The sequence below is a fragment of the Schistocerca nitens genome, chromosome 5, assembly GCF_023898315.1.
Source record: "Schistocerca nitens isolate TAMUIC-IGC-003100 chromosome 5, iqSchNite1.1, whole genome shotgun sequence".
NCBI classification, from domain to species: Eukaryota; Metazoa; Arthropoda; class Insecta; order Orthoptera; family Acrididae; genus Schistocerca; species Schistocerca nitens.
In genome coordinates, this window is record NC_064618.1 from 244,201,007 (window position 1) to 244,213,462 (window position 12,456).

The 12,456-nt window shown below is 37.4% G+C and overlaps 1 protein-coding gene across 1 annotated transcript in view; it reads right to left on the minus strand.

The window, feature by feature from the left end:
• The window catches only part of LOC126260366 (solute carrier family 15 member 2-like), a 276,933-nt gene that overhangs the window by 79,650 nt on the left and 184,827 nt on the right, over positions 1-12,456 (minus strand). The window contains exon 11 of the mRNA XM_049957694.1: positions 8,063-8,268. Coding sequence (XP_049813651.1) covers positions 8,063-8,268 — 206 coding nt within the window. The remainder of the gene's footprint in view (positions 1-8,062; positions 8,269-12,456) is intronic.

Below are 12,456 nucleotides of genomic sequence, written 5' to 3' on the forward strand. Positions count from 1 at the left end.
CAAAACTATAGACCTATATCTCTGACGTCGATCTGTTGTAGAATTTTAGAACATGTTTTTTGCTCGAGTATCATGTCGTTTTTGGAAACCCAGAATCTACTATGTAGGAATCAACATGGATTCCGGAAACAGCGATCGTGTGAGACCCAACTCGCGTTATTTGTTCATGAGACCCAGAAAATATTAGATACAGGCTCCCAGGTAGATGCTATTTTTCTTGACGGAATATCAGACCAGCTGTGTGGCTGGATTGAAGAGTTTTTAGCAAACAGAACACAGCATGTTGTTATCAATGGAGAGACGTCTACAGACGTTAAGGTAACCTCTGGCGTGCCACAGGGGAGTGTTATGGGACCACTGCTTTTCACAATATATATAAATGACCTAGTAGATAGTGTCGGAAGTTCCATGCGGCTTTTCGCGGATGATGCTGTAGTATACAGAGAAGTTGCAGCATTAGAAAATTGTAGCGAAATGCAGGAAGATCTGCAGCGGATAGGCACTTGGTGCAGGGAGTGGCAACTGTCCCTTAACATAGACAAATGTAATGTATTGCGAATACATAGAAAGAAGAATCCTTTATTGTATGATTATATGATAGCGGAACAAACACTGGTAGCAGTTACTTCTGTAAAATATCTGGGAGTAAGCGTGCGGAACGATTTGAAGTGGAATGATCATATAAAATTAATTGTTGGTAATGCGGGTACCAGGTTGAGATTCATTGGGAGAGTGCTTAGAAAATGTAGTCCAGCAACAAAGGAGGTGGCTTACAAAACACTCGTTCGACCTATACTTGAGTATTGCTCATCAGTGTGGGATCCGTACCAGATCGGGTTGATGGAGGAGATAGAGAAGATCCAAAGAAGAGCGGCGCGTTTCGTCACAGGGTTATTTGGTAACCGTGATAGCATTACGGAGATGTTTAATAAACTCTTGTGGCAGACTCTGCAAGAGAGGCGCTCTGCATCGCGGTGTAGCTTGCTCGCCAGGTTTCGAGAGGGTGCGTTTCTGGATGAGGTATCGAGTATATTGCTTCCCCCTACTTATACCTCCCGAGGAGATCACGAATGTAAAATTAGAGAGATTAGAGTGCGCACGGAGGCTTTCAGACAGTCGTTCTTCCCGTGAACCATACGCGACTGGAACAGGAAAGGGAGGTAATGACAGTGGCACGTAAGGTGCCCTCCGCCACACACTGTTGGGTGGCTTGCGGAGTATGAATGTAGATGTAGATGTAGATGTAAGCTTACACATTACTTAATCTAACTTAAACTAACTCACGCTAATGATTCGAACCTCGTATGGGGGAAGCCACGCGGACTGTGACAAGATGCCTCAGACCGCTCGGATAGCCCGTGCGGCCACTACTGTATTAAGCAGTTTTAACTATCTTGATGTCACCAGGATATAAGCTGGAGTTTAGCATATCAGTTACTATATATGACATTTTCAAAAAGAAACCAAGCTTTTGAAATAGCACATCAACCAGCAGAGAAAGCGCATGATGAATATACGTAGCAGGAAGTTTAGACAACAAACTGCTGTTAGCCTTGTTTCACTGTGACCACTAATCACTGAGCTAGAGCCACTGAAGTGAGTAGGTGTAAAATTTGTTTGTCAAATTAGTGACAATTTGAGAATGAAAGAGCTTAAAAAATGTGTTTGTGGGAAATTTTGCTGTAAACTTGGCAGAACATTTTCAGAGACACAACTGTCATAGCGGGTGGGCAAAGGGTCTCCTTATTCAGAAAAAGCATGCATGAGTTGGTCAAAGATCAAAGTGATATTCGTTGTTTGGTTGTGTTTGTGTTTTATGACTGCAAATGTGCTGTCCATCAGGTGTTTGTACCATTGGGTTAGAATAAACAAGGAAGTCTAGCAACAAAATTTAGCACGATTGCAATGCTGTGTGCCGAAAGAGCCTGAACTGTGGAAAAACCAGACTTGGATGTTGCCTCATGACAATGCTGGTTCATATGTCACTCCTTGTCTGCAGTTATCTAGCAAAACATAATATTCCCATTGTGCCACATCTCTTCCATTCCCCAGCAGACTTTTTTTGTGTTTTACAAACTTAAAACTATGTTGAAAGGATATCATTTCCATATCACAGAGGACTTTCAGGACCATGCAACAAACTGAGTGAGGTGGTGCAGTTTTTAGCACACTAGACTCACATTCTGGGGGACAACGGTCCAAATCTGTGTCTGGCCATCTTGATTTCGGTTTCCCATGTTTTCCCTAAATCTCATCAGGCAAATGCCAGGATGGTTCCTTTGAAAGGGCAGAAGCCACTATCCTTCCCATCCGTCCCTAATCCTATGGGATTGATTACCTCACTGTTTGGTCCGCCCTCACCCCCCCTTTCCCCCCCCCTCCCTCCCCCTCCCCCCCCCCCCACACACACACCAACCAACCAACAATGCAACAATAAGACAAGAGACTTGTTATTTTCGAACACACCTTTACATTAAGCCTTCATATCATTTGCTTGTATTAGTATACTTTTGTGCTCTTACCAATGATATAGAATTTTTGTTAATAAAAATAAATCATAACTACTTTGTTATTTTGATATGCTTTCATAAATATCTTGTTTTGTAAGATTTCTAACCTTCTGTACTCTCAACATGGGTTCATTGTGTCTAGACAGACTCTCGTTACTTCTTGTCTTTGCATTCTTAATATATATATCCCCCTATCTTTCTAAAATTCTTAATCTGTCGGAAGCAAAATGCAGCGAGATTTGTGAATTGCTTTGCTTGAATTGCTGTCATTTGCAGTTTTACTTGTAATTTTTAGCTGTTTAATTAGCCTGCCAAAGAAAAATGCTAATGGCTAGGAGGGGTGGGTGAAAAAGGGGGGGGGGGTGGAGGGGGTAAGCAGACTTACTTAGTGGTCATCATTTGAGCATTTCTGTTATAAATATGCTACTTTTCGCACTCCTTATTAAGTTACCATAATTAGAAATAGTAATCACAGATATTACTATTTATATTCTCTCAAGTAACCTTCATAGCTTCCAAAATAACATAGACATGTGCTGGGATAAAGTATTACTAATAAGGTATTGCATATGATTATCATCATGTTTACCACTTTACAATTATGCAGCTCTCACAATCACAAAATAAGTGTGGCATGAATGCTAATGTGCTCAGTATATCAAATCATCAAACACTGGAATATCCAGTATGGAATAATGACAACATTATGAAAAGGATAGTTGCTGTATGGAAATCAAATCGAGAAATAATATAGCAGCTAACTGAGAACCCAATGGTCATTACCCTGCCTAGTTGACCCAGAAACTTCTGTATGCTTAACATTGGCATGAGGCTGCCTTATTTCAACTTCAAACATGCCTTTTCAGTTTCTGTTTTATTTACTTAAATATTTAATTTCACTATCTCACATAGCATAGAGTTCAAAAATGAATGTACAGTTTAATTTACCTCTACTCTTTTTGTAAGTGATTCTTGTGCTAAGTGTTAACACAATGTGTCATTTATACTTACTCTTACAAAAATACCAAACAGATCATGTGAATTAATTAGGTCATATAAATTAATGCCAAAAGTTAGTAGACAACTCAAATACACACAACCCTTTTGAAACCATTGGCAAAATTCTGTCACATGTGTGTCCCACTAGTTCAATTGAAATTTTGCATCAAAATCAGATAATTTATCCCAAATTAACTTATTAGATACAATTTATGGGGAAAGAGGCATGTTAATATCTAGTTCCACATGGGGTGAACCTTCAGTTCAATGGGAACACTATTACTCTTCTCCAATGTTACCAAGGGGGACCAAAAAACTTCCACTTGGCTTGTAGCTGTGTCTTGTTTTGGAACATTACAACTGACATTAATGTCTGAGATCTGCTCTGATTTCATATTCAGATCAATAATACGTGCATATGTATAAATATGGAGGACAAAGGTATTCATGGATGAAGGACGTTCAGGGATGGTACAATTGCACATCAGAAGATACTTCCATGCCATAACATCACATCCAGAGCTGCGTTTGTGAACCACCAACCTCCTCAAGAGAAGGCCGCATAAGAAGAATATGTGGCACTCAGTGAGGGTATCACAATATCCAGCTGCACCAAAGTGACTGCTCTGCCTCATTTAATCAGGCAGCTGTGTCTGTGATTTGGCTACGCATTTCACAGATTTATGTTTAGCAGAATCTTTCACTGTTTTAAATCATTATTTACTTCTCTAAACTGCTCACTAACTTAATTTTTTATCATACCACATTGTTTAATTACCTCAGAAAGTAACTCCTATGTTAAGGTAGATAATGTCCTTTGAAATTTAGAGATCTTATTATTTATCTTTATTGTTTTCTGACGAGATTCCATAATTTGTTTCTGCACTCTCATGTTAGTAACATCTAACTTCGTATTTATCTCTGGAATAGCCTGTTCAACATCACCACCCTGAGTGTCTATTCTAATAATTAGTTCATCTCCTGGACTTTGATGGTAGAAGTTAACATTTATATCTATTTTAGTACTTAAAGCAGCAACATTTGTATTTATTTTAGAATTTATCCTTCAATTGAGATGTATGTTTAGCAATGAGATTGATATTTAGCTTAGTACTCAGTTTATCAGTTTGAGACATCCGGTCAGCTTTTAAATCAGCCTTTAATTGAACTCCCAAAATCTTAAACAAATGGCTCTCGATCTTAAAAAAATTGCTCTCATCACTACTGGCATATATTGACCACAAGAATACATTTATGCTTATATATACTTATAATTTTATACTGTCGACCAATAAATGTATGCCTATGCAGACACCTTCATCAAAGGGGAAAAAACAGTATTTTCTTTGTCAAACCACTCATAATTACACCTTGACACACACCACTATGACAATCAACAAGACAGAAATCAGTTTGGAGTGAGTACAGCTCAAACAATTTCTTATATAGCTCACAGTGTCATGATACTGATTGATGCTAGATTATGTGACCCAGTGAAAGCTGTAGATGTTGTCAGTTGATGAGCTGCAGAAATGGATGAATTTAATACAGTCTCATCAACAAATTAATTCTTCTTAAAAAATTCTTCCACTGTAGTACCAGAATTTGGTTGTACACTGCAGCAATTGCAGTTGTGGAACTGGTTGCTAAGGATAACAATGATATCTTTAAATGAAACCTTCCTTCAAATTTGTGACTTTCTTCTTAATTCAGCTTTATTTCTCTAGAGCAAAGTAGTACAGAAGTATTCTGCATTCTGTCATGAAGTTCACCAGAATGTTGAGTTACTCTGTTGTGTCACAAAACTGAGCCAGAATGAAATGTTCTGTTCTATGTTGGTTGATTATGTAAAGAGTTTGGTCACTGTTGCTTATTACTTCTGACTCTCTGCAGTGTAAACCAATGTCAGAATAACCATACATATCTCATAGCTGTTGACTTCTTCACCACTACATTGTCCCCCATACTAGCTGGAATGTCATTCTAAAAAGGACATCTCAGCTGAAAGCCATCAACTACATATTCATACATTATATGCAATCTGAACCTTTTTTTATCTCAACACAGAACTAATTCATATACAGTACATTTACAGGAATTGTAAGCAGACAACACTTGTCTGCACACTCAGTCTACCACAGCAGGGATCTGTCAAAATGCATGCTACATTTCTTAATCATCACCTCATCGTCACTATTACAATCTTTTCTATTCCATGCCCCGAAGCTGTAGTGGAACATGTTATGTAACCAGACACTTCTCTTCTTCCTATTAAACTGATGAAAGATGGTCATAAAGAAAAATTATTAAGATAAATAGTGTATAGAAAGAACTTCCGACTGTGCACACATTTTTTTTTATCTGTGTAGAGATGTGAGGGGAGAAACAAGAGCACAGAGCATCAACAAGGCACATTAGCAATGGTGTGCCTCCACCAGTGAGGGAGGGGTCACTTATGGTTTGGCATCACAACCTGGAGGGTGTGGAAATTCACAGAATATGAGGGGCTGGTTACAATGGCCACAAACAGTAACAAACAAGGAATGTTCTGTAGTTTTTCACCTACTTCTGTGATAACATTCTGAGAGCTTCTGTTACAAGGTTGGCTACATAAAAGTAGTCAAATAGCATTTTAACTGTTTCATGAGAGACGCAAAATACAGAAGAGTTTATTATGAGAGATTACATGATTTCATAGATAGTTGACCTAGATGTGAATTCTGCTACAGTCTTCAACCCTCTGCAGATGGAAAAGAAGTCACATGGTATAATTAGTGGTACTCCCTTGCAGTTCCAAGATATCAAGTAACTACAAGAAGGTGACCATAAGACAACAGTCAAGGTTAAAGTGATCACAAAAAGCATCCGGATGACATACATTTAGTGAAGTTGTTGGCTGAATTACAAGCCATAACTTGAGGCATAAATATTTCATTTTGGGTCCCAAGGTCAAGGACACAGATACAAGAGCTTTTGTAATAATAAAGAGAATTTTTAAGTAATAATGGAAGAATATAAAGCTGCCTAGACCAGTCCAAGTAAACAAAAAGGTAGATAGGAGGTGGGCACATGCTGTAGTGCCACTCAATGTAATTAGAATACTTATTTATTATCACAACAGAAAGGAAAAACCAGAATAGTTGACCATAACAACCAGGTCAACTACATTAAATATTTACATGTTGAAATAACCTTCAACATGTGAGTCAAGAACTATTACATCAATCAAATGGAAGATTTTAGGCACTGATTTTGAACCTAAGAATGCTGCTGCAACTACTAACGGCATTGACAGCAGTCAACCAATGTGTTGGCAGCACAGATTCACTTTGCAGGACAGCAGCTAGTCAGCTGACTACAGTAATGGCCACACTGCAGCTCAGTGAGATATCGCTCTGTCCACATAAAGCAGTACCAGCATGGTGCAGTTAGCAGTGATTATTGATTATCACTTGTTGTACAAGGTGATGTGTATACTTTGGCACTTCAAGTTGGCAGTGTCACAGATGGCTCGCAGTATGTGGGCAACCAACATTGTCACCGGGGACCCAAAACAAATGAATTTTTTTGTGTGTTAAAGGGAACTTTAATTTGTCCGAAGGGTCAGATGTTATGTATTAGAATGTGTTAGTGTTTGGTTCAACTACTTTGACTTACAATCATTGGGAACTGTCATTGTAAGACTTGATGTCTTTAAATACACAGAATTGTGAATGAGAGTTCAATGTATATTTAGTAGCTTGAAGTAACCATTGTGATATAACATTTCAGCATCACCAAGCAAGAATCAAAGTCCAGAAGAAAAGGAAGTTCGTTCACAAGATTTATAACAGTAATTTACAGATCTGAAACAGTGAAAACTTATCAATCACAGATGGTAGCTGAAGCAAACCACAGCAAATCCATCTGTTCCATCATAGTAAGAATACTGAAAATTACCTGGACTGATAGGGTAAAGAATATATGGAAAATACTGACAAATAGAAGGGACAGGATGACAGGACATCTGTTAAGACATCAGGGAATGACTTCCGTGGTACTAGAGTGAGATGTAGAGGGCAAAAACTGTAGAGATTGGAATACATCCAGCACATAATTGAGAACGTAGGTTGCAAGGGCTACTCTGAGATGAAAAGGTTGGCACAGGAGATGAATTCATGGCAGGCTGCATCAAACCAGTCAGAAAACTGATGACTCAAAAAAGCCTCTGTAGTTCCTTAGTATAACTTAGTGCTAAGAATTAACTCTCATTGCTAATGGAAGTTGTGAAAATGTATCTGGTACTTTATTTTCTGAACTTTTTATGTATTCAGTTTCTATCTGAAGTTCCTGAAGGAATAAGCCCCATTGCATTAATCAGCTATGTAACAACCTTCTCTCCACAGGAAAAGCTAAAGCTCAATAATCTGTATATATGATGATCTTAGAACCCCAAATTAGCCTTTGAAACTCTTGCATGTTTATTTACTCAGTATAGTTGAGTTCATGTTTACTTAGACATCTACTACTGGAGGCTATGATGTTACTTTCACCTATCTTGAGATACTATTCACAGTTCACAAGCTGCACCATATTCAGAAGCATCTGTTGGTATTTTAAATACTTTGTTCATCAGAGAGTATTTTAATATGGGTGCGTCCACTAAAGTCTCCTTAATGTTCTGAAAAGCCTCCAAACACATTTGCCTTTTTGTTTTAATAATGACAATAATCACCCATGGGCTGACCCCATATGTAGTGATGGTAAAATCAAGCCAACCCTGGAAAAGAGTGATAAATTATTTGTAATTCCTTTATCATGCACTTGTGTAAAGTTTCAGTTAACAAAATAAAATGTTCCTCCCATATCTTGTGCACTAATAAAACATCATCTACATAGATAATTAACTCTTGTAATAACTCTTTATCTAAAGCTTCATGTAATGCTTGCATGACTACTGAGACTGTCATTGAGTACAATGGCCAATACTCTATCCAGTCTGCAGGGCAATATCCTAAACTGACATGTTTTGCCATCAAACAAAAATGCTGTACATTTTTGTGGATTCCCATGAATACTGAGACTGGCAGACTTAATCCGAAGGGCAATGCCCTAAACCAATATGACTTGCAATCAAACAAAAATGCTATATATTTTTGTAAATTCTCCTGTAATTTTACCTTCTACCACCTGATAGTCAAATCCATTGAGCTAAAATACTTCCCTTGCTCAAACTTAGTTAGTAATTCATCATGTACATAAGTCTATCTCTTTCTGGTTCTAAATCCCTATTAAGTGTTCGTGCATCTAACACCAAGAGCACACCTCCTGTAGCTTCCTTTACTGCTAGTAAGGGGTTGTTATACATACTTAAACTTTTTTTCTGTTAAGTTATTTTCTACCATTTTGTTCATTTCTTCATTTAATGCAAGTTTAAACTTACTGGAATAGGATATAGGTTGCAAAGAATGGTTCACTGCCTTTTATTTTAAATTCACAGATGTACACACCATTCACTCCTGATTTATCAAAACACACTACTGTACTTCCACAAGATGTTATTCAAATCATGCCTTTGATATTTAATTAGCAGGTTAGATTTGTAGACTTTAATCCTTATCTGTTCACATAATTCATCATCATAACCCATTTTTTATTCCTCTTTGCTCATAACCTCATCAGCAACAACTAAATGGATTTTATTTAGTTATGCATTAGAGCTATTTACTAGATGATTTATCTTAAATGGTACTACATATTTAGAATCTGCACTGTTCCAGTAGCATACTTTAACTTTGGAGTCTATTTTTACTTTATATTTCAATAAACAATCAATGCCTAATAGTATTTGTAAATTCACATTTGGAACAAATAACAGAATTTGAATGAACTTAGAATTATTTATATCAATGGGTAGCTACATTTCTTTTCTTATCAACTTCCTTTTACTTCCAGTTATTCCTACAATATAGACTCCAGTCATGGGTAATAGGGGTAAGTATTTTTATGGTACCACAGTAATACAAGTTTATATGCCCACTACCTCCACAGATGATGAAGAGATTGAAGAAATGTATGATGAGATAAAAGAGATTATTCAGATACTGAAGGGAGACGGAAATTTAATAGTCATGGGGGAATGGAATTCGATAGTAGAAAAAGGAAAAGAAGGAAAAGTAGTTGGTCAATATGAAATTGGGGTAAGGAATGAAATGGGAAGCCATCTGGTAGAATTTTGCACAGAGCATAACTTAATCATAGCTAACACTTGGTTTAAGAATCATGAAAGAAGGTTGTATATGTGGAAAAGGCCTGGAGACACTGGAAGATTTCAGATAGATTATATAATGGAAAGACAGAGATTTAGGAACCAGGTTTTAAATTGTAAGACATTTCCAGGGGCAGAAGTGGACTCTGACCACAATTTATTGCTTATGAACTGCAGACTAAAACTGAAGAAACTGCAAAAAGGTGGGCAGTTAAGGAGATGGGACCTGAATAAAATGAAAGAACCGAAGGTTGTAGAGAGTTTCAGTAAGAGCATTAGGGAACGATTGACTAGAATGGGGGAAAGAAATACAGTAGAAGAAGAATGGGTAGCTTTGAGAGATGAAATAGTGATGGTAGCAGAGGATCAAATAGGTAAAAAGATGAGGGCTAGTAGAAATCCTTGGATAACAGAAGAGATATTGAATTTCACTGATGAAAGGAGAAAATACAGAAATGCTGTAAATGAAGCAGGTGAAAAGAAATACAAACGTCTCAAAATTGAGGTTTGCAGGAAATGCAAAAGGCTAAGCAGGGATGGCTAGAGACAAATGTAAGAATGTAGAAGCATATATCACTAGGGGTAAGATAGATACTGCCTACAGGAAAAGTAAAGAGACCTTTGGTGGAAAGAGAACCACTTGTACAAATATCAAGAGCTGAGATAGAAAACAAGTTCTAAGCAAAGAAGGGGAAGCAGAAAGGTAGAAGGAGTATGTAGAAGATCTATACAAGGGCGATGTACTTGAGGGCAATATTATGGAAGAGGACATAGATGGAGATGAAATGGGAGATACGGTACTGTGTGAAGAATTCGACAGAGCACTGAAAGACCTAAGTCAAAACAAGGCCCCCGGAGTAGACAACATTCCATTAGAACTACTGATACCTTGGCAGAGCCAGCCCCAATAAAAACTCTACCATCTGGTGAGCAAGATGTATGAGACAGGTGAAATACCCTCAGACTTCAAGAAGAATATAATAATCCCAATCCTAAAGAAAGGTGTCAACAGGTATGAAAATTACTGAACTATCAGTTTAATAAGTCACAGCTGCAAAATACTGACATGAATTCTTTAAAGACAAATGAAAAAACTGTTAGAAGCTGACCTTGGGGAAGATCAGTTTCGATTCCATAGAAATGTCGGAATATGTGAGGCAATACTGACCCTACAACTTATCTTAGAAGACAGATTAAGGAATCATTTCTAGCATTTGTAGACTTAGAGAAAACTTTTGACAATGTTGACTGGAACACTCTCTTTCAAATTCTGAAGGTGACAGGGGTCAAATACAGGGAGTGAAAGGCTATTTACAATTTATACAGAAACCAGATGGCAGTAGAGGGGCATGAAAGGGAAGCTGTGGTTGGGAAGCGAGTGAGACAGGATTATAGCCTATCTGGGATGTTACTCAATTTGTATATTAAGCAAGCAGTAAAGGGTACAAAAGAAAAATTTGGAGTAGGAATTAAAATCCATGGACAAGAAGTAGGAACTTTGAGGTTTGCTGATGACATTGTAATTCTGTCAGAGACAGCAAAGGTACTGGAAGAGCAGTTAAACGGAATAGATGGTGTATTGAAAAGAGGATATAAGAGGAGCATCAACAAAAGCACAATGAGGATAATGGAATGTAGTCGAATTAAATCAGGTGATGCTGAAGGGATTAGATTAGGAAATGAGACATTTAAAGTAGTAGATGAGTTTGCTATTTGGGGAGCAAAATAACTGATGATTGGTTGAAGTAGAGGGGATATAAAATGTAGACTGGCTATAACAAGGAAAAAAATTTTGAAGAAGAGAAATATGTTAACATCGAGTATAGATTTAAGTCTCAAGAAGTCTTTTCTGAAAGTATTTGTATGCAGCGTAGCCATGTATGGAAGTGAAGCATAGTTTAGACAAGAAGAGAATAGAAGCTTTCAAAATGTGGTGCTACAGAAGAATGCTGAAGATTAGATAGATCACATAACTAATGAGGAGGTACTGAATAGAACTGGGGAGAAGAGGATGTGGCACAACCTGACTAAAAGAAGGGATCAGTTGGTAGGACACATTCTGAGGCATCAAGGGATCACCAATTTAGTATTGGATGGAAGCTTGGAGGGTTAAAATCATAGAGGGAGACCAAGGCATGAATAAACTAAACAGATTCAGAAGGATGAATGTTGCAGCAGTTACTCAGAAAGGAAGAAGCTTGGAGAGCTACATCAAACCAGTCTCTGAACTGAAGACCACAACAACAACATTCTTATTTCTAAGTGTTTCCAAAAATTCCTGGGATAGTTGAGTCTATCTAAATGTCTATACATTTTCCTCACACATTTGCTATTACTATTGGTTCTGTGTTCTTTTGCTACCACCTTATTTTCTTCCAATAACCACTCCCTTGAGAGAATAGTAAGTGTGAAAACTATTAACCTCTCAGTATATGGTCCTATGATTATGGCGTTACATCCCGGATTCTGACCAATACTCAGTGATGTTGCCCGTTTTCCATTACTTTTACAGAGTAATTACCTCTTCCATTCCTTTCTTTAGGGAAAGATATATTATTTTTTACTATAGTGCCAATGGTATTTGCGTTACTGGGTGCAAATACCTATGAATTATTATTCATTTGATTATTTCTTGTTTTGATCCCTTCAGTACTGTATCTTTTATACATAAGATTGATTGCCTTCATTATTCTGATTCTC